At 41.5% G+C, this 23478-nt stretch overlaps 1 protein-coding gene across 9 annotated transcripts in view; it reads left to right on the top strand.

Moving 5' to 3' along the window:
- Window positions 1-23478, top strand: part of CCDC88A (coiled-coil and HOOK domain protein 88A) — a 199402-nt gene that overhangs the window by 152136 nt on the left and 23788 nt on the right. For 3 of the 9 annotated variants that reach the window (XM_088478025.1, XM_088478024.1, XM_088478018.1), the window contains exons 22-29: window positions 3723-3909; window positions 6933-7078; window positions 8143-8235; window positions 8488-8711; window positions 14586-14663; window positions 16577-16780; window positions 17659-17730; window positions 19997-20077. In XM_088478025.1, the coding sequence (XP_088334151.1) occupies window positions 3723-3909; window positions 6933-7078; window positions 8143-8235; window positions 8488-8711; window positions 14586-14663; window positions 16577-16780; window positions 17659-17730; window positions 19997-20077 (1085 nt within the window). The remainder of the gene's footprint in view (window positions 1-3722; window positions 3910-6932; window positions 7079-8142; window positions 8236-8487; window positions 8712-14585; window positions 14664-16576; window positions 16781-17658; window positions 17731-19996; window positions 20078-23478) is intronic. The other 6 variants (XM_088478026.1, XM_088478020.1, XM_088478019.1 and 3 more) reach the window with 5 other exon arrangements.

Below are 23478 nucleotides of genomic sequence, written 5' to 3'. Positions count from 1 at the left end.
AGCACATCTTGTTTGTTTAATTTCAAAGCCATTGTGGTGGTGAATAGAGGCCAAAATATGAAGATTCTGTCAATGTCCCAATATTTATGCGCCTGACTGTATATATATGTATATTTACTATATTACATTTTATTGGGTAACTGCTTGAAAAGAGATACACAGGTCATTCAGTCACACTGAGAGAGAGAGAGACGGGGGCATTCGGTCAGACATTCCCTGTTTACACTTCTATATAGCAACCCAGAAATCTAACCGAGAGAAAAGAGACAGCCGAGCCAAAATGTGAGTAACTCTATTGGAAGTAGTACTGATTATTTATCACATGCCCACATTATTTAAGATGCGCATTCCCGTTCACAATCTTCTGTTGGGGAATAGGGAATTTGCTTTCCTTATCATATACTGGGCCTGATTCAGAGCCGGACGCTCTGAACGAGCGCCCGTTCTGAATCAGGGCGTGTTTTTTTTTTTTTTTTTCGTGAGGCGGCCTCTTGGATGCTCGCATAGCTGTGGGTTAACACCCACAGCTTATGCGAGCGTCCATGATGATGGTCGCGATGGTCAAGACCATCGTGACCATCGGGCTTGCGACGAGACCCTTGCGGTAGGGTCTCATCTGCCGCAAGCCCTGGAGTGATTTTGGCTCTATCAGAGCCAAAATCACTCCCACTGACATCACTAGTGATGTCAGTGGGGCCGGACCCAGACGGTAGGCGTTCCCATGGGAACGCCTCCGTCTGGGCAGCCACGCCCCTGGCACGCCCACCAAAGGGGGCGTGCTGTCAATCACCATCGACAGCACGCCCCCTTTGGTGCGAGTCCCATAACGACGTCGTTATTCCGGTTTCGAGCATGCACACGACGGAGGCGCCTCCACATTTGGGTAATATCAACCCGCTTGCGAGCGTGCAGCGCTCGTGAGCGGGTCTGAATGAGACCCTCTGTACCAAATCAGCATGGCTAAACATGTGACTCTCATATTGTAGAGAAGACAGAGCAAATAGATTCTAAGCATGTACCCTTCATGAGATGGCTAGATTATTTGATTCTGGGACTAATTAAATCAAAGTATTCGGTGTCTTAATGGTTCACGCTACAGTAGGCTGTAGAAAATAATGACATTAAATTGCCAGCTTAATTAGTACCGGCCATCTTATTTATCCAGGCCTGTATCACATATAGAATGTATAAGGGGCCCTGCAAGGTCATTTATCTGAATTATGGTCTTGTGTTTAGTTTTTGGAAAGGTAACCGTAAAATATATATATTCTGTAATTGTATAAAAGCTATAACAAAGAGAATGAAGGTTCTGTGGATGGGTGTGAAAGAGGGAAGTTTGATTAAATACATGAGACAGGATCTTCTATACATAATATACATGATATAGTCCTAATCAAATCATTTAGTATCATGCAGTGTTTTACATAAAATTATGCAGCAACTGCAGTTTCTGCATAATTTTATGTAGCGTACTTATGTACTAATAGCACAATGCAGGAGATTGCACAAAGATCTCTAGCAAAGTGCTAATTAGCGCTGCAGATCGCAGTCCTCATTATTATCAATGGGCACGGCGATCTTACCCTTATGTACTAAACTCCAAAAAGCGATGCTTTTCGGCGTTTAGCCACGTTAGTTTACACCATCTTCAGATGGTGTAAACTGCTGTAAGCCTATTGGGGGGGCTTCAGGGGCAGGAGAGAGATCTTTCAATCTCTCTCTCTCTCTCTCTCTCTCTCTCGCAGCCCCTGGCCGGCCCCTGGAGCTGTCGCTGTGCGCATGTGCAGTGTCCGCTTCCCACGGAGAAGTCTTTCACTAAAGACTTCCACAATTTGCGGGGGGATACATATAACTCGCAGGGACAGCGTTTACCGCAACCACTGTCCCTGCGAGTTTCCCTTGGTACATACTGGGTATAATTTCATTAACAATTAAAATACACCCCGCAAGTTGGACCGATAATAATCGCGGCAGTACCGCGAATATTCGTACATAGACCCCTTACTGACCAACATTGTTGCAAAAGTCATGCTAAACACTACAGGTAAAATATTACACATATCTTAGGATCACCATTGGGGAAATCTTATGTGAACTATAATGTTTTTGGAAATAAGAGGAAAATCTGTAGAGGGTGATCATCCTTAATAAACATGTAATTGCCAGGAACCCAGTTGTAAGCTGAGCCACATTTCAGTGTAACTAACAGCGCACTTCCCACACTACCATTAAGGAGTTTATGATTTCCTGCCAAAGCTAGAATACAAGGAGAACTCCTTAAAGGAAAACATATAACCCATTGACCCTTTCATTTATGCCTGTGGACAATTGGAAACACCCGGAGAAGCTGGAATGCTTGCAGGCGTAATTCAGACACTTTACAAAATAAAAGACTGTTCTTAAACATACAAATATTTCTTGGATGAGAGCTGATGGGATTACTCAGGCTTTTTATTTGTTGATGTGTTTACTCTATTAGAAGGACACTGTAAAGAAGTAGTTACTGATAGGCCGCTGTCTCGCTGAGCAATTGAACACTGCTTCAACCCGCTAGATAGAGGCCTCAGCATTCTATAGCTGCAAGGTCACTTCAAAGGTAAAATTACTGAGTCAGATGCAACGTGATTGCGTTTGGATGATGACACGGAAGCCTGACTTACTACCTTATGCTATTGGAAGGTTCTGGACAGCTTCAAGGGGGAAGCTGCCCTGCCCTCTGTTTTGCGTCCACGGCCACAAACGTCATTGTTCGTATAGCGCCACCAGCACCTGCTCTATGCTAGGTGCATGAGATCTGTTTGAAACAGGCTTTCCTACTCTGTACACACGAAACACAGGCTACGCTCTCACGACACTCCCATGACACTCCCACAAAATAGAACGGGATGCAGTTTATTTACCAGCATCCGGAATGCCGGACGTCGGAATCCCGACACTGGAAGCCTGACTCTGTACTAAAGATAGGTGTCTAAGTACCGATGCCTATCTTTAGCCAGACGCCGAAATTCCGACGCCCACCCCCTGGGGGAACTTAGGGTTAGGCACCCCCCCAGAGAGGGTTAGGCTAGGGGAAGGGGGGGGTTTAGGGTTAGGCACCACTGGGGGGAGGTTAGGGTTAGGTTTAGGGTGCGGGAACGGGGGGTTAGGGTTAGGCATCACCAGGGGGAGGTTAGGGTTAGGCACAACCAGGAGGAGGTTAGGGTTAGGCACCACTAAGGGGGGGTTGGGGGGGAGAGGGGAGGGTTAAGGTACTTGCCAGTCCCAGTAGGGATCCTGACAGTCCGGGCTGCCAACGTCGATATTTAGTCCGCCAGCAATACATCCGACGGCATTACATACCGATTCCGATAGAATAGTTCACATCACCGCCAATTTCCAACCCACTCAGAATCAGACAGTGATATGCAGAAATGTCTTAATTCGCTTTTGCGCATGCGTTATACTCTAAAACTTTCTATTTGTGTCCGTGCAAAGATTTATCAGACTCACAATCAGCCTATATATCTGTAAGCTCTTCCAGCCTATATTTTGTTTAATAATATTAATGCTTCGGACTCCAGCATAGACACTTGAAGGATGAACACGGCAGGATTTGTCTGCTGGTTTGTGTTGAATTGGCACCAATCAATTTTGGACTTGGAAATAGTTGTTGGCATGTGAGCTCCGCCAGCCTGTAATGAATCACACATATTGCCTTATTATGTCATCTCTAACCCCTTTAGACTGAACCACACGTACCGGCAATTGCTGCGGGAGAATGAGAGTCTGCAAAGCGACCATAAAAATATGAAGAGCTCGCTGAATAGCGGAAAACTGGAGCAGACGCGATTAGAGGCCGAATTCTCCAAACTAAAAGAGCAATATCAACAGTTAGATATCACGTCCACAAAGCTCAATAACCAGTGCGAGGTGAGTTCCTCTGTCTCTGCTACTGTAGGTCTTTCTGAGTATCTGCCGAATCTACAGGAGGGACTGACAAACAAGCGCTTCCATCGTAGCTCATATACACCTGCCTGGTTGCACATCACTGTTCTACAGGCACTTTCTATAACCATAAAATAGAGATGTCAGTTCATAGATTCTTCACTTTTCAGATTCTTGTTTATGGATATAATAGAGCTTTTGGAGATGCCATTCCCTCTTGCTCCTTATTGGTCAAACATGCTGCAATATTGCAGCTGACAGCGCAAACTTTAACCAATTACCAGGAGAAAATTATATCTGCTAAGGCGCTTCAGATATAAAATAATTACACTTTTACTGGTAAATATATTAATATACAATATACCAGTAAAAATTACACTTAATACCCTATATAGGTGCTATATATAGTGCATTCCCTAGATATAGTAAACCACCATGACTTAGGCTATGAGCCGTATTCAATTTGAGTGGATACTTTTTTGCGGCCCGGACTTTTCGCCTACTTCGCCTGTTTTGCAGGCGGAAAAGTATCGTGCGCGTGCCCACATATTCCCGTATTCAATTTGAAAGTATGCGAAAACGGGACCCGGCGAAACTTGAACAGGTGGACAGTACTGTCAGATTTGGGGAAATCAGCCTGACACCCCCCCAAAAGATGCTCTGACATGGGGGTGAGCTATGGTACCCCCCGATTTGGCTTGCTGAATGAATTTGGTGTTTTTAAACAAGCTCAATAGCTGCTAAATAGCGTTTTTGTATACGTGGTGTATAATAGTATTTAGGAGGTTTTTTTCATGAAAATAACTTATCCCAGCAAATTTGGGATACTTGAAAATGGGGGTCAGTATATTTAAAAGTTGCTAAAGTGAAGTTGAAAAAATCGTGAAAAATCCACCTGCCGCAAACACCTGCAATCAAAAAAACACCTGGGGCATACATGGGGACCCCCCCCCAGAGTCAAGTTCGCTAGTTTTTAACTTTGTCCCCCAACATTATTTTTTTTAGCCCCCAAAATTTGTGATTTTTTTGGGGGTGTTCTTAAGTATTTTTTACATTTTTTTGGGGGGACTGTCTGAAGGCTGCAGGGGGGTTCCCGCAACATTGCACCACAAAACCCCAATTCTGCACTTTTTTCCGCCTGCTGTTCATAGGCGAAACTTTTTCGCCTATTACATTGCATTGACAATGTCTTTCAAATTGAATACAGGGTAAAACAAAAACAGGCGAAAATGACGTCATCGCCCAAAAACACGCGGAAACTGACTTTTCGCTCCAAATTGAATGCGGCCCTATACCTAGGGACTGTGCTATATATAGCACCTGTATAGGTGTATTAAGTGTCATTTTAATGGTATATTGAAATATTAACCAGTAATTTGAACATCTTTTTAGCTTAAATTATACGTTTTATTTGCATAAAGCAACTGGAAGCAACAAAACTGCATTGCTAGCTGCATTGCTGACCACTGGGGTGTGCGACATTTGTACACCTGTGTGCGACTGAGTCTGAATCTGTATAAAAAAGGGCTCCAATGTGAGTAGCCGAGGCTTTTACTCACGTTCCATAGTGCTTCATCTTTCTACATGCGTAGAACCGATTCCTGTGCGGTGAAAGTCACACCCTGTAGTCTCTAGTACACTGAGCGGCTATTCACTGTATCTGCGTGGTGACCAAGATGCAAAATGTAAAGAAAAATACAGGGGTCTATTTACTAAGCAGTTTTAGGAGACAGAGTGAAAAGTGATAAGGAAGTGATAAGGTGCCAGCCAATCAGCTCCCAACTGTCATTTTTCAAACACAGCCTGTGAGATGGCAGTTGGGAGCTGATTGGCTGGCACCTTATCACTTTCTTATCACTTTTCACTCTGTCTCCTAACACTGCTTAGTAAATAGACCCCACAGTCTGTTACTCAACTCAGATGGTCTCAGTTGCGCAGGGCATCTTGCGCAGTATGGTCTAAAGACGCTCGGCGTATGAGGACACGTCTGTATGACAAGATTTTACTGCTCCTCACTGAATATTATATGCCAACACAGAAACTTCTATATAACTTCTGACCAGTGTGTTTTATTTGCTGGTGAAATGAGGGCCCACAGATTGCTTGAGTGATACCACTGGCGTAATACACTGCTGACCAAGTTCTGCATAGATTAACGTTGCTTCGTAGAGGCTGATTCTAAGTTGGGAGAAAATGTCAAAAAAACAAGTATAATGTCTTTGTACCTGGAACATACTATGTTGCAATGCAAGGGGGTGCAAATATTTTACATGTAGGGTAAATGTTGGCTGCTTTTGCATGTAGCTCCCAATTGCTGGGCAGCTCTATTGTTATGCTACAAATTACATTTGAATTTCGACACACCCCTGTCAAATCTAAATCTCTCTGCTCATATTACATCGACAACCACCTGCAGTGCAACATGGTTTTGCCAAAGGTGCAAAGTTACATTTTTATTTTTTGCTTTACTCCAGTATAGAATCATCCCCATAATGTGAATCTTTAGCCAATATCGCGGTAGTTTGTGAAATATTGGAGCTTGTGTCCTCAAAAGGACTGCCATGATAAATCATGGTCCTAATGAAAGCAGGAAGATTACAGTGATGTAATATGTTGTTCTGCATTGACCACTGTTTGCCTGCGAGTGGATTCAGAAAACAGTACGAGCAGCCGCAGTGAATTGATCTAGCCCAAGGGACCAACAAAATGATCTGATGGCCAAAGTGAACAGTGAATCTGCTCTCAAGCAAAGTGGCGGAATACGACCATGTCAGGGCATCCGGTCCCTAAGCCGCTTCTAGCTCAATATTCTGTTTCGGGAAGGAGGAATGCAGAGGTTATGGAAATTTGTTGAAGATAATAAACTTTTATCTAACGGAATGTTTTTTAATTTTTTATTTGTAAGTTTCATGATTGGACTTCATTGTACAGTAGACTGGCTCGACCTGCTCTTTGCTGACATTTGTGCTTTACCATATGTTAAAGGTTTGATTTCATTTTGTCCACAGCTTTTAAGTCAGCTAAAAGGAAACTTAGAGGAGGAGAACAGACACTTATTAGACCAAATACAGACATTAATGTTACAAAACAGAACATTGTTGGAGCAAAATATGGAAAGCAAAGACCTTTTCCATGTTGAACAGAGACAGTACATGTAAGTATAAAAAGTGGGATGGTTCATACCGAGGAATTTTTTTCAAACCATAATCTTCCGTCATCAGTTTGACGGGAGCCTCCTATCACTAATCTGTGCTGTTGGGGACTTTGCTCCTTATCAACCCTTCTAAAGAGGACTTATGGAGAAGTTGTCCACAGCAACCAATCAGATTGTAGCTATCATTTTATAGACTATACTTGATAGCTACAAGCGGATTGCCTGCTATGGGCAACTTCACCACTTGTTCTGTTTAGAAGCTGCCTGTTGCGTCCTACTTACCACTAACCTCCCCCTTTTTACACCATGATAGAACCCCTTTTACAGACAGCCCTGCCCTCCTCACTAATGTAACCTTACAAGTGGATGGGTCGCTGTCTTCCACAAGGTCTTATACACCTGTAATTAAGTACTCTGTGGCTGCCTTTTTGATGACCTTATTGGCTACAGATTGATCCGTTAACGTTCACATCAAAACCGGACACAGATGTGGACCGATAAGACAAGGCGCCCTGGCTATGATCAGTGTGATTTTACAGCCCCTATCAGTTTTGTTCATATTATAAAAAAAAAAAAAAAAAAAAGAATTATCAGACACTTATTCCTTCCTGGGTTTATTCATAGTATAAATCAGATGGCTTTGATTTTTGGGTAATTTTTGTGGGTAGACGAGCCACACTTGTCATATTCCTAAATAATAATCACAATTAAAATAGAGAATTCCAAAAATTAATACTGATTATTAACCTTTGTGCATATAGTACCATCCTATTATACAGTGCTTTACAGAGAACTATCTTTACTATTCCCATTATGCCTTGCTCTAGCGGAGCTTACAGAATAGTTCTCTTGCACACACGAACAACCACCCACCAGTATGCTTTTGGATTATGAAGGGGATACCCACACAAATACAAAGAGAACAAACAAACTCCACACAGTGGCTTGGTCTGAGTAGAACCCATGGCCCCAGCTTTACACTGCTTACCCCTTTGCCATCGTGCCATCCATTAACTAATTCTGATATTGGTTATTAAACTTCACATATTTTACATACTTTGCAGAGATAAATTAAATGAGCTCAGGCGACAGAAAGAAAAACTGGAAGAGAAGATCATGGATCAGTACAAATTCTATGAACCGTCTCCTCCAAGAAGGTACATTGCAAATGATTGCTTGCTTGGGCAAAATTGCTATTTTACTGCTCAGTGAGTAAAATGGCAATCAGTCTTCTGAATGTGTTTATATTACAGTAGTTCATGGCATTGAAAAATAAACTGCTTTTTGCATTCCTGCAGTAGACCCGAGATACACTGACATCTTCCTTGGTACTAGTCATTAAGTATCTCTCACTCTATACAGAGTACCTACAGTACTAGTACAAATTAGTATGTTGTAAATAAGCTCAGTTCTCTACCCTCAAGGAGAGGTAACTGGATAACCCTAAAGATGAGGAAGCTGATCAAATCAAAGAAGGATGTAAACCGGGAACGTCTGCGGTCGCTCACGCCATCCCGATCGGAGTCCAGCGAGGGATTTCTGCAGCTACCTCCTCAGGACAGCCAGGATAGCTCATCCGTAGGCTCCAATTCCCTTGAAGATGGACATCCACTCGGGGCCAAAAAGAGTAGCAGTGAGTACATTGCAGAGCTACTGTGTCGTAGGGTTTACTACATGATCAATTTAGTAAGTTACCAATTGTTACTATGGGCTAGATGTACCAATCAGCGGCTTGTCTGCGTGGCTGACCTTTCAAATTTAAAGCGGCTTGACTATTAAGTGCAAACCATGCCACACTTTGCTCTCGGTAGTAGTGCCATTTTAAATTTTGAGGGCAAACAAGCTGAGAAGCGGCGGCTTAGTAAATCAACCCCTATTTCTCAGTCTTGTAATGGAATTGAAGTGTTTGAAAAGCATTTCATTTTCCTGTTTAACATAATTGGAAACAGATTTATAAACTTGATTGGTAATAAGAGTTTGATTCACTGGCAACAAGACAACATGTTCTAGAAAAGTTATATATTTTATTCTGCAATACTGACATGGTTCTGTTTGCAGTATTTCAAGTACAAACTTAGGGGCCCATTTATTCATTATTGGGTCCTAGAAATTCTGTACCGCAGGGATGCAATGAGAAACGCGTCCAGGGACGGCTGCTCTGATAGGGGCCCATCCCTGCGATGTATAAAGTAAACTGATCGCATCAGAGATCACTTTACTTTCTGCTGCGTACTGCAAATGCACGGTCATTGGACCACGCGTGCGCAAGTGGCCGTTACCGGGGAGGGACCCGGAGGATCCCCCTCCTGGTAATATCTACGGTAAGTCCACCTAACTTTAATTAAAAACATTATCTTAAATGCACAACTTTAACGCCAATCTGTGCGTAGCCTTAGCCTTTGTTTTTAGCAGTATTCAGATTTATTTGCTGTATACATATACTGGAGTCAGCCCTTTCTATTGGGCTCAGATATTGTACTATTCTGTCTTATGAATATAAGCTGAACCCAAAAATAGGCTTTATTCACTGTGTGTAGGGGGCAGGTGCACTAAACAATCCTGTTTATACATCTTGACATATTATTAGGTAAGTGTTGGTTTAATGATAATAATTATCAGCTGTATTGATGTTGTGGATTTCTTTGTCTGGGCAGACATTTGTTAAATGTTTCACTGAATCTTTCTTTCCGGTAAAGTCTTCTTGATTTGTTTTCAATGGACATCATCATTCTCATATGTCCTATATGTATTTTAGTTGATCTTCTATAGTTTACGGTGTGAATTGTGTGTTTGGAAAGTGACTTTCGTACTTTGATGTGTACACTCCCGAAATGTCCAAGGAGAATATTTGAGCGTTCTCCCTGGAAAGGCAGGGCACCCGTTGCATATCCTACCTGCAAGTGGAGTTAAATTACTTTATAACGATCCTACTTCCCCTCCCCCCCACAGTGTGCCGCTGAGGGCAGGGCTCCGATGACGCGAAACGCGTTGCAACTTTCCCTGCACTTGCCAATTGGACCTTCCCTTTTGGGAAAGTCATTAAGTATTCTTTCGTAAGATCCTTGCGATGTTGTAAATTAGCTAGTATCCATGTCAGGGAATGCTGTCCTGCAAATATGAGTGAGCTACTATCCATGTACTTTTCTGTGCTTTAAATATGTCTGTGCAAATGTCAAAAGCGGTTGTTACCAAAGCCTGATTGAGATCCCATGGAGCCCTAGACAATATACTGGTTTGGACCCCATACCCCCATCCTTAAAAAAATAAAAAATAAAATGGGTTACAATAAATCAGGCCCCTAAGGGCCCTCTGGCCATTTTGTAGCAGCCTAAGTTGCTTAAATGATAATCCATCTCTGGTTGTTAGCTATAAAGTAACTCATATATTATTTATCATCTGTAATATGTACAGTTGAGGCAGACATTTTGTAGTTAAACCAGTGTACATTCGTATACATCCTGTGAATTCAATAGGCATTAATGCCGATACTTTGACATGACACACCTATATCCCTCATAGCCAAGAGATGTCACAAAATGGCTGCCTACGCTCAGCACATTACAGCTGTGTACCCTTTAATCCCGTGGCTCTGTTGTCTAATTAAATCATCTGTTTATCACAGTACGATTATTGACTATGCTGCTGTACTCTAGATCTTCTAACAGGTGAAGAAGTGGTTCCACATCTATAAGAAAGTATTAGCGAATTCACAAATGGTCACTAAGACATCTGCAAAAATAATAGAGATATACAAGAAATACACAAAAAAAACTCCATTCACAAAGTTAATCTGTCTGTGAATGTTCGTGTCTTAGGATGTAACTGTTTATAGTGGCAAAGTGCTGTAGTTACCATACACTGTCTATATAGATAAAAGTACAGTCTCGGCCGATAGTGGACACAACTCTGTGCCGTTACCATTTTGTGAATGCAGTTCATCAATTCACTGGATACCATTGACACCACTGAGACACTTTACATTCTCAGTGATGTTACTGGTTCATAGTAAAAGGTTGTATCCTTACGAAGTGTCTCCATTCATAAAAATGGCTTCCTCCCCTTGCCGTAGGCATCCAGAGCATTTTATAAAGCAATGCACATCGTTCATTCTTTACATTTTTATTTTTTAATAATTGTTCTTGCTTTCCTTTTTTTCAAAGAATGAGACTAATTAACAATTGATCTTTTAAGATGATGTCATTAAATGGAGATGATTGTTTTTTTGTTTGCAAAGGGAAGACTGGAGAATCACAGTAATCGCTCATTGAAATACTGTAATGCACCAAAATAGCAAGGGGGCTTTAAATAGTAACTTTACTAATTAACTCCCTATAAAGAGAAAATAAACAAATTGGGGAGATGGAAATATCAGAATCAGTTACCAAGTTAAGATGAATACATTAAAGGAAAAGCAGTATAGTGTTTCTCCATATAATTAATAGGTGAAAAGTTATTATGACCTATATGCAAAACTTTCAATACTCTGTTCGCTCCTTTAAATCTTTTTGGATTACCCCAGAAGCTCCAGATTTTGCATCTGTCCCCTCCTGCACGGGTTCCTTCCGTTTGTGTGTGATCAGTCTGAAGTCCATCTGTTTTCCATTTTCAAATCCGTAGTGTCCTCACATCACACATCTGACTGTGCATATCCTGTTTCACTGTTCATCTGTTGGTTGTTACAGCTTTGTGTCATACAAGGGCTACACACACTTTACTGTACATGGCTTTAGATGCCAGTCAACACTTCAGTATAAAGCATGTGCTTATATCACTCCATGTAATTACCTGGGGCGTGCTAAATGGCATATTGCATTATTCTTTTTTGGAAAATGAGGAAATGACAAATTTGAGATCCTGGAAACCTGTTTCCCCCTGGTGGCACTATAGGTGCATCTGCAATTGTCGGTGTGAACAACTGTTGTGGTTGGAATGCCAGCAATGGCACATCGTGTCGGCCCAATCCACCCTAATAACGCATATTCTTGTTTGCAGCCCCGCAGGGGTGCATATTAAAATACACAATCTCGGGTTACAATAAGTGCAGCAGATGTGCGCACTAGATCTCTGTAATCCCCCTCAATTGAACTGGCCCCAATGAGGCAAAAAAAATATTGGCTCAGGTGCATGTAGAATATATTTCCTAGTAAAGTATGCAATAGGCATTGCATAATGTAGGCTTAAGAGTTTTTTAGGCGTAAGTAGGCTATAGAGACATGTAGAGTGCATAAAGTTAAGATTCAGGTCCTAATCCTAATTTGTACATAAAATGAGAGACGCAGTCTTTCTAAATCTACCTGTGACATCCGCAGAAATGTCTACCTGAATTGTCAGTGATATAAAATGAAAAAATAATTTTATGATTCACCTAAACCAGTGTTGGCTAACCTTGACACTCCAGCTGTTGTGGAACTATATATCCCAGCATGCCCTGCCACAGTTTTAGCATGCCCTAATAGCAAAACTGTAGCAGTGCATGCTGGGTTATGTAGTTCCATAACAGCTGGAGTGTCAAGGTTAGCCAACACTGACCTAAACTAATCCCTGACAAATATTAGGCCCAAATGATATTAGGTATTTTATTTTTTTCAGAGATTTCATTTATATATCAAGGCAGAAATAGTGCTGGAGGGAATGGCAAAGATGGGGCTGGTCAGAGAGGACTAGCCGATATAGGCCTGATCATAGGAGGGGCCAGGCGGAGAAGGTAAGGTTTGGACAGAGAGGGCAAGGCTCTGGTGGGGCCGGACAAACAGAGGAGCATCAGAGGTGGGGCCGGACAAACAGAGGAGCATCAGAGGTGGGGCCGGACAAACAGAGGAGCATCAGAGGTGGGGCTAGGCAAAAAGGGAGGGTCAAAGGCCTGGCCGGACAGAGGGGCCAGAAATAGAGGTCAGAGCAGAGGTGGGGCTAGAAATGGAGGTCAGGTCAGAGATGAGGCAGGACGGAGAAGTGAGGGCAGATGTGGTGAGGTGCATATGTCCATGTGCAGGGCAGACACTGTGCCAGACAAAGAGGGCAGGACAATGGCCGTGCTGGATAAGAGGGAATAAGGTGGAACTAAACAACGGACTTGGAGAGTTGGCGCTGACTGGGAGAATGGCTGAAAGAGGTAAAGCTGGGAATGATGAAGTTAAGCAGAGGGCTGAAAGAGGTAATAAGGGGCTGGGAGAGGTGGAGCTAGGCTCCTTAATTGCTACATTTAGGAATCGTTTGCACAGTGTAACAGATCACACACTCTACTTTGTAGTATCAACTGGTTTCAAAATGTATATTATATTTTTGTACTGTAAAGCAAATGTGCAGAGCTTATTGTTACCAACTACAAGCAGCATGTATGTAGAGGTTGCGTGGCAAATGCCTAAGAGGGCAAGTGAGGTATAGGCCTTATCATGAATACTTGTAAATTATAGCAGTAGTCCACATCTGATATATAGATGACTTGCCTTTCAGTGACAGTGGACTTGATGTATCAAGCAGTGATAACAGCGGAGAAGTGGAACAGTGGAAAAGTTGCCCATAGCAACCAATCAGCTTTAAGTAAGCATTTATCAAGTACCTTTTTTAAAATGATAGGTAGTTTCTGATTGTGTAATCAAGGCCGCATCGAGGCATGTTCGACCAGTGTGGTCGAACAGGTGCGCCACCCCATAGAGGGCACTCCCTTCCCAACATCCCGATTTCAGTGCTGTCCCGCTGTTCCACCCGTGGGCCGAAGTGTCTCGCGGGTGGTCCGGTCGGGAGGTTGGGCACCCCCATCGCCACAGCTGTGCGGCGGTGCCGGTCCCCGGAGTAGCTGAATGGATGCTGCGCGCATGCACACCGCATCCATTCTGTGCAGGGAGAGTGTTGGAGGAAGCCCAGCTAGTTACTGAGTGCTGGTCTCGCCCCCAGCCTGACGTTGCACGGGAGGCATGCTAAGCGGGCATGCCCCCAAATAACATTTAGAGGGCATGGCCTATGGTAATTAGGCCATGTCCCCATTTTCAGTCGCACGCGACTAGAGGGCATCTGCTACCCAGGTTGCACAGGACGCGGCTACCCCTGGAGCTGGCCTGTGTGTAATGGACATGATGTGTGTCTAGGTTCTTATTGGTTGCTATGGACAACTTCTCCACTGGTCCACTTCTCCATTCTTGTCACTGCGTGATACATCAGCCCCAGTGTGTCATCTTACTATCTCTCCCTTTTTAAGATAGAATAATTCAGATGCTATAAGATTTGGGGGGGCAAATGTTTTATTCCTTGAAACATTTCTGCAGTACCCCAGGCATTTGCATATTACCAGGAGTCTGTGTCACGTGTCATACCCATCATGCACTGGTGTCAGTCTGTCTCGTTTTGTGGCGCATGTTTACCTGAGATTCAGACTCATTTTCTGTCTCTCGTTTCAACATTTAACTTCCATGTGTTCTTCTCCTTTTTCCCCTCTTTCATTTCTCTTTTTTCCCCTCCAATTTCTTGTTTTTTTTTCTTTATTTTTTTCTTTCTTCCCATGCTGTGACATAAGCCCTGAAAAGACTGCCCTTTATGAGGAACAGACCGAAGGACAAAGACCAAATGAAGGCTCTCTACCGCCGTTCAGTGTGTAAGACAATGAATCAGTTCAGCTAGCTGTATTGGCTTCCATCACTAATACCTCACTAAGCTTACCCTGGACTGCGCTATTTTTTCCTAACATGCAAGACGATCCTGCTGCCGCAGGCTGAGCATATAAAGGGGAACGTACCTGAATTTGCATCCAAATGACCGTTGGCTGGGGCACTGGAACTTCGGGGGAGAGGTATCAGGCCTCCTAGAGAGGACAGGTGGAGAAGTTACCCATAGCAACCAATCAGCTTATAGCATTGTATAGAATGTACATGTTAAGTGATAGCTAGGAGCCGATTGGTTGCAATGTGCAACAGCTGCACTTGTTCTGATACATTCCTCCCTTAGAGATTTTTCCTCCTAGTCAATAATCTTTAATGAAGTTTGAATGAACATTTTGGGACTTACGTATTTAATATATATAGAAGCAGGAAAGTCTTTCCTTGTAATAGCATTTTAACAATGTATCTAATAAATATGAGGGCTAATTTCCCTCCAATACGTTTGCGATGTTATGGCTATACAGTCATAGCAATATAATTTACAGTAGATTTATCATCTTTTTGTCTCTTTCCAAACAAGAACACAGATTGTGTTACCTTGGGTCTTGGTAACACTAGATTCTGTAGCTAATCGAATGGTCATGTTTAATGCAGTATCAACATGAGTGGCTTGTTGGCGCTAATGTGTTATAGAGAGAAATAAAGAAGTGCATAAAAAGCAATTTCAGCTTAAATGAGGCCTTTTGGTGTAAATAATGGTATGATTCACCTTTATGAGTGACACTGAAAATTTTTATGGTTTAAAATGACAATTACTGTAGCAAAGCTCTGATTCTGGATATGTGATGGACAAGGAGAATACTCACAGGGAAAAGAAAAATCAGGCATAATAGCAATATCCACCTTTTAGAACCGTTAAAGTGGACAGATCTATTAGCCACGCCCAGTGCAGTGTGCGTTGAAGCAATATTCAGCCTGTTAATTCAGTAGAAACTAGCCACATGACTCGGTGATGTCACTAGTTTATAGGTCATTGATTGGCTGCAGTCACAGGAATAATGGTTCAGCCCATAGTATAGGCAACGGATGTAGTTAATAGGCAACAGGTGTCCACTTTAACCCCATTCTTGAAAGGCGCAGTTTTGTTAATAGTGCGTTTTAGAAGATGCATTTTAGGAAGTGCCATCTGTTAAAACATTTAGGCCAATGTTTTGTATAACACAGTATCCTGCACTGGCCATGGACACCTCCTTCATTGCTTACAGCACTCCCAGAGAGTTCTCCACTTTGCTTTACACCGCAGTGCAGTGGTCCTGCCCATAACAGCAAAAAAAGGTGTTAATGTACCCGTCGGCTGAACATAACGGAGGTAGACATTTTGTTGCCTGGCCAAATTTTCACGATAATGCAAACTCTTGATTCATTGGGATCTAGCGGCATCACTGAGGCGTGAGGCACGTTATGCCCCATACCTCGGTGAAGCCACAAGTTCCTAGTGAATTGATGGTATTTCCGTTTTGGCCCACAAAGTGGCTTTCTCCTCTGCGGGCAGGCCACAGATCCATTTTAACCAATCCTGCCTCCCGCCGCCTTCACGCTTTTCACATCATTTGTTCATTTTTAAAGCAACATAACTTGCTGGCAAGCTATGCTGTCCATCACTGCTGCAGCGGCATGGCAGAAATATTCAACAGGCTTTATAATGAATGTACGAATGTAACATTAGCTGCTGACATTCATCATCGCCCGCCGAGTGCATGTGATCCGTGAAATGGCTTTTGTGACGTTGTGGCTGTCTGGACCTGCAATCCGCCGCTTTTTTTTATTGCTTGGATGGCTGTGTAACCAGAGCTAGCGAACGATGGCACACCGTATCACGCTGATTCATTTGCTTTCATTTGCATCCCAGCCATGAATGACCTGGTCCAGTCCATGGTCCTGGCAGGCGGACAATGGACAGGTAGTGCTGAGAACCTGGAGGGTCCTGGTGACATTCCTACTGGCAAAAGGAGGAAAGATTTGGGGACTATGGCCTTCTCCACAACCGCCATCAACTTTTCAACGGTCAACCTGTCTACGGGCCACAGAACCAAGCTGATACCTAAAAGTAAAGGTATAAGCAGGGAGTTTTTGTTGAAATGTCTGTCCGTAGTCATTTAAACACTGGTGCGGGCGATTTGCACTATAGTCAGTGATCTGCAACCTGTCCTTAGGAGTATGTAATCACTAGACAATAGCTAGGATGCAGAGGGTTACTTATTATTGCATTACTGAATACTCCAAAGCATTCATCCCCCCCCATCTAACAAGACATTTTCACTTAGGGTCGATGTACAGCTGCACTCATATTTGCCCATTATGGTAATCCATACATAGGCAATTTTCCTGCCCACCTCTATGGACACATCGCCCCTAATTGATTCAACCCCAAAGGGTCCCATGTTGATGTGGCCACACCATCCACATTTCTCTGCTCACAGCATTGAAACTTCTTCAATATATTTTTTGTTATGACGGGTAGGGTGTGTTTGTGTTGAGTATCTCCCAAATTGTAAGTCTGGCCATCATTGGGGTGAGTAATCCTGTGGGAAGGACAGATCTCCCGATCTCCTTTTACTTTAGAATGAAACCATTATTGAAAAGCTCTCATTTGTCTTCTCCAAATTTCATATAAACAGCATCCCAAGTTTCACGTAACTTCTCTTGGATTAAGAGATAATCGCAGGAAAATATATATGTTCCCTGCATACTATATATTTGAATGGAAAAATGTACGTATGCATCAATGGAAAAAGTTTCCAATATGGAAACGGTTGCATGTATACAGTGCATGTAAAATAAGATGTTATAGAGATGCTGTGGGAGAGGTCACTTACCTTTTACTTCTTACAAGACGCTCTAGTGGGCATCATATATTTTAGGATCTTTGTGTAATAAAGTTTTTTTTGCCATCGTGTATAATGTCCATTCTTTATGATCATTGTTTTATAGATGGAGCTTCCTACGAAGACGTTAGTGGGCATGGCGTCAGTGATGATTCCTATACGGTTAATGCTGTTACTGGTAATTATTCTTTTAGGGCTCTGATATCATCTTATGCATGATATGTAATACGATTTGAAACTATTTTTAGTCTTTCAGAATGTCATGTTCTTTTTCTTAAATTAACCAGCTAACTTTAACACTCTTTCAGCTTATTGTGATTTACCTATCCCTTCCAATTCAGTTAATGGCAATGTCCCGCCATGCTTGACTGCGATGTACGGCTGCGCACATATTTGCCTATTATGGTACCCATTTATAGGGTGTAAGGAAAAAGTGCCACAGTAGACAGACGCACATCGCCCCTAATTGTATCAAGCCCTTAGTTATCTAAAACTTAGGGCCTGACGTAGAGGTGGAGGCTGCTGCTTCTGTCTTGCGCCTGTTGCCGGAGTCACCGCTGAGATAAAATGCAAATGTTGGTATCTGCCTTCCCCTGGTGTAGTATCCAGCCCACTTTCAGCGTCTCTGCATGCCATAACACCGCAGGTGATTTTTGATACGCCACCATTGACGCACCACCGACATCTGCGCCAGCCCTATGACAGGTGCAGTTTCTCCATCTTACTATGGCCGATGCGGCTGTTCATTTAGGAACACAGTCTCTTCGCAACAGTCCCATAACACACCCATGAGCCCGACTTTATTTTACGTTCACCTCTAGCCACCTCCCAGGAATGCCCATCCCTTTGCCGTCTCATTTCTGATACAGTCTGTCCCAATAGCAAAAGCATCTTTGTGCACACACTCTGTGTAACGCATGTGGCATAGGGTTTTTCTGAAATTTTTACGCATGCGCGGTGGCAAATCGCTCAATTACATGAACATCGGCACTGCGTGTGCGCCTCTGAATCAGTCCCTTAATATTAATTTTGTCTAGGTAAAAGAAGGGACAATTGTTTTAGATTGATGTAGCACTTTTTCTTCTCTCCCGTTGGGCTTGCTTAACATGTCTGTTGTGGAGAAATTGTACATGGGGGTCTCCTGCACAGGATATCTTTTCAGGATTTCCAAAAACCGACACCCAGTGCATGATCCCTACTGATTGGGCTAGGTATTATTCCACATGTTCTCAGGTACAGCAGTCTTCAAAGTACAACATGATGGCTCTTTAGAGTGGTAATGGTCTCTCAGTGATTTGCTATGCATGCTAGGATAAGGAAATCCTTAAAGCATGACATGTAGTCAAGGTTCAGTTCAAACTTGTTTAGGTGATGGTACATTTTAAATGTATGCCAGTGTAAGGCATCGTCAATCTACATACATACGGTTTGCCATAGACAAAATAAATTACTGTTTAGTTCATGTCTATAATTACAAGGCACTGCCCAGTTAAACAGCATTGACCACATGCAAAAAATAAAAGTATTCGAGTCGCCCTAGTCCCCTTTAACAATGAGTAAAATGGAAGGTGATGTCCACTTTCATAGAACTTCTTGTTTTTGCTCCACATATTTACAATATAGGGAGGTCCCTCCCGGGAAAACCCTCATTTACATGTATCAAAGGCGCGACTCGCTGCCTGTTGTGCTAATTTTCTTTGCGTCTCAGGGATCAAGAGCACGTGCCATGTCCATCCATAGTATTTAAATAGAGCTCTGTGGTTGGACGGAGCCCTGCTTCACTGATAGGTGGCTCTCTAATTAAAGTACTGAGGGGATCAGGCTGGGGACTCTCCTGTTAGGTTCCAGTCAGAATGTCAACAAGTTCTGAATGGACATTACGTCGACATGGTCAGCATGTTCATAATGTTGACATTTAACATGTTAACACTAGAATTTTTGTTATTTTTAGAGTTTATTTTTATTTAAAAAACTGGCGTCGACATGTCAAATGTCGTCATTTTGACCATGTTGACATTTTGACTTACATCTATTAAGTATAGATGGAGGACACTGCTGATTAAAACGATGGACGACCCTTTTGAGGGAGAATGAACACTTGTCTTGTAATACATATATGTGTAAATTTGTTTTTCTTTCTCTCTTTCCCCTCTCTGTCTTTTCCACTATGATTTGTCACAGTGTAAATTTTCTTTTACATATTACCTTGTTGTAAAATTGTCTTCTTTCTCTACTAACAAACTGAAACTGTCCATGTTGCTGTGTCTTTCTCTCCCCTTTTTCTTTTCTCAATCTGCAATAACACCCTCCAGGGCTCCATGCTTTGCTGGCAGCGGGCTGAGCATGGGAACTAGTGCATGACTGCCCCTCAGCCTGTGCATGCTGTGATTAGTTCCGTGTCACCTGCGTAATGTCTGTTACCATTGTCTCAATCTCTCATCCAGCTCCCAGGCCAGCCAGCCTTGATAGTGGCAGGACATCCTGTAGTAATAGTAATAATAATGCTTCACTCCATGAAGGGACAGGTATGCTGTGGTTATGTTATTTCCCTTATTATCGTGTCTGTGCCATTTCCTAGATGATGTTGTAAGAAAAAAAACACGACGTAAATTTAAAAACTAACAGTCCAGATTGTAATGGTGTAATCACAAGATGTACATATCTGTGTCAGCGAATAGAATCTTATGCAGTATTGTATTGGTGTAATCACAAGATGTACATATCTGTGTCAGCGAATAGAATCTTATGCAGTATTGTATTGGTGTAATCACAAGATGTAGATTTCTGTGTCAGCGAATAGAATCTTATGCAGTATTGTATTGGTGTAATCACAAGATGTACATATCTGTGTCAGCGAATAGAATCTTATGCAGTATTGTATTGGTGTAATCACAAGATGTAGATTTCTGTGTCAGCGAATAGAATCTTATGCAGTATTGTATTAGTGTAATCACAAGATGTACATATCTGTGTCAGCGAATAGAATCTTATGCAGTATTGTATTGGTGTAATCACAAGATGTACATATCTGTGTCAGCGAATAGAATCTTATGTAGTATTGTATTGGTGTAATCACAAGATGTACATATCTGTGTCAGCGAATAGAATCTTATGCAGTATTGTATTGGTGTAATCACAAGATGTAGATATCTGTGTTAGCGAATAGAATCTTATGCAGTATTGTATTGGTGTAATCAAAAGATGTAGATATCTGTGTCAGCGAATAGAATCTTATGTAGTATTGTATTGGTGTAATCACAAGATGTAGATATTTGTGTTAGCAAATAGAATCTTATGCAGTATTGTATTGGTGTAATCACAAGATGTACATATCTGTGTTAGCGAATAGAATCTTATGCAGTATTGTATTGGTGTAATCACAAGATGTACATATCTGTGTTAGCGAATAGAATCTTATGCAGTATTGTATTGGTGTAATCACAAGATGTACATATCTGTGTCAGCGAATAGAATCTTATGCAGTATTGTATTGGTGTAATCACAAGATGTACATATCTGTGTCAGCGAATAGAATCTTATGCAGTATTGTATTGGTGTAATCACAAGATGTACATATCTGTGTCAGCGAATAGAATCTTATGCAGTATTGTATTGGTGTAATCACAAGATGTAGATTTCTGTGTCAGCGAATAGAATCTTATTCAGTATTGTATTAGTGTAATCACAAGATGTACATATCTGTGTCAGCGAATAGAATCTTATGCAGTATTGAATTGGTGTAATCACAAGATGTAGATATCTGTGTTAGCGAATAGAATCTTATGCAGTATTGTATTGGTGTAATCAAAAGATGTAGATATCTGTGTCAGCGAATAGAATCTTATGTAGTATTGTATTGGTGTAATCACAAGATGTAGATATTTGTGTTAGCAAATAGAATCTTATGCAGTATTGTATTGGTGTAATCACAAGATGTACATATCTGTGTTAGCGAATAGAATCTTATGCAGTATTGTATTGGTGTAATCACAAGATGTACATATCTGTGTTAGCGAATAGAATCTTATGCAGTATTGTATTGGTGTAATCACAAGATGTACATATCTGTGTTAGCGAATAGAATCTTATGCAGTATTGTATTGGTGTAATCACAAGATGTACATATCTGTGTCAGCGAATAGAATCTTATGCAGTATTGTATTGGTGTGACTGTTATCACAAGATGTAGATTTCTGTGTCAGCGAATAGAATCTTATGCAGTATTGTATTGGTGTAATCACAAGATGTAGATTTCTGTGTCAGCGAATAGAATCTTATGCAGTATTGTATTGGTGTAATCACAAGATGTAGATATCTGTGTCAGCGAATAGAATCTTATGCAGTATTGTATTGGTGTAATCACAAGATGTACATATCTGTGTCAGCGAATAGAATCTTATTCAGTATTGTATTGGTGTAATCACAAGATGTACATATCTGTGTCAGCGAATAGAATCTTATGCAGTATTGTATTGGTGTAATCACAAGATGTACATGTGTCAGCGAATAGAATCTTATGCAGTATTGTATTGGTGTGACTGTTATCACAAGATGTAGATTTCTGTGTCAGCGAATAGAATCTTATGCAGTATTGTATTGGTGTAATCACAAGATGTAGATTTCTGTGTCAGCGAATAGAATCTTATTCAGTATTGTATTGGTGTAATCACAAGATGTAGATTTCTGTGTCAGCGAATAGAATCTTATGCAGTATTGTATTGGTGTAATCACAAGATGTAGATTTCTGTGTCAGCGAATAGAATCTTATGCAGTATTGTATTGGTGTAATCACAAGATGTAGATTTCTGTGTCAGCGAATAGAATCTTATGCAGTATTGTATTGGTGTAATCACAAGATGTAGATTTCTGTGTCAGCGAATAGAATCTTATGCAGTATTGTATTGGTGTGACTGTGATCACAAGATGTAGATTTCTGTGGCAGCGAATTAAAGCATATGCAGTAAGCCCACAAAAAAGGATACACTTCTACAAATAAACCTGCTATATCCTTCATTTAAAAAACAACAAACAAAGGAATAAATAGAATAGTCTGAAAATATTTTTTTTCTACTGTAAAATAACATGTCAAGTAAAATGTTTGATACGTAATTTGTTTACTGGTGTGAGTTGGGGCTTGTGCTCTTACGTATGTGTCCTTATACACCTTTCTTCTGTGTGTGTGTGTGTGTGTGTGTGTGTGTGTGTGTGTGTGTGTGTGTGTATGTATGTATGTGTATATATATATAGATATATAGATAGATATATATATACATTTATTTAACAGTTTCTTATATAGCGCAGCAAATTCTGTTGCGATTTACAATTTTAATCAACATTAACATTATACTGGGTTGTAAAAGACATACATCCATATACACATAAGTAAAAGACATACATAAGGGTAGGTGGGCCCTGCTCACAAGCTTACAAGCTGTAGGGAAATAGGTGTTTATACACAAGGAGAGGTGTTACGGGTGTGGTATAAGAGATAGACAGTAATTAGTTAGACAATGTCTAGATAGACACCAGATGTTACACAGTCAATAGTTAGGGAAAAAAGTTAGACACAAACAAAAGTCAGACACATTAAAGTTAGACATGTAAAAAGTCCGACAGGGTCAAAAGTTCGACACAAAAATGGAAGTGAAATTAGAAATAGGTAAGAGTGATTGTTGCAGAGAGGTGGATAGCTGTTAAAAATTATTAGCATTAATATCTCTGCGGCTTTGAGGAGGTTTGGTTGATTTGCTTGGCATTGAGGTTGATGTAATGGAGGAGAGTGTGCAGGTGATAAAGTTATGACCTGAGAGAGGGACAGGAGAATTAGTGAAATCCGAGACTGAGCATAGTCTGATAAATACAAGATCAAAGCAGTGGCCACCCTGATGAGTAGAGGAGTCAGGGCCTGATTCAGAGCCACTCGAAA

Source organism: Taudactylus pleione, unplaced genomic scaffold, assembly GCF_031769625.1.
Source record: "Taudactylus pleione unplaced genomic scaffold, aTauple2 ptg000206l, whole genome shotgun sequence".
NCBI lineage: Eukaryota > Metazoa > Chordata > Amphibia > Anura > Myobatrachidae > Taudactylus > Taudactylus pleione.
Note: the sequence above shows the minus strand (reverse complement) of the source record. Positions and strands in the feature narration are given on the sequence as shown.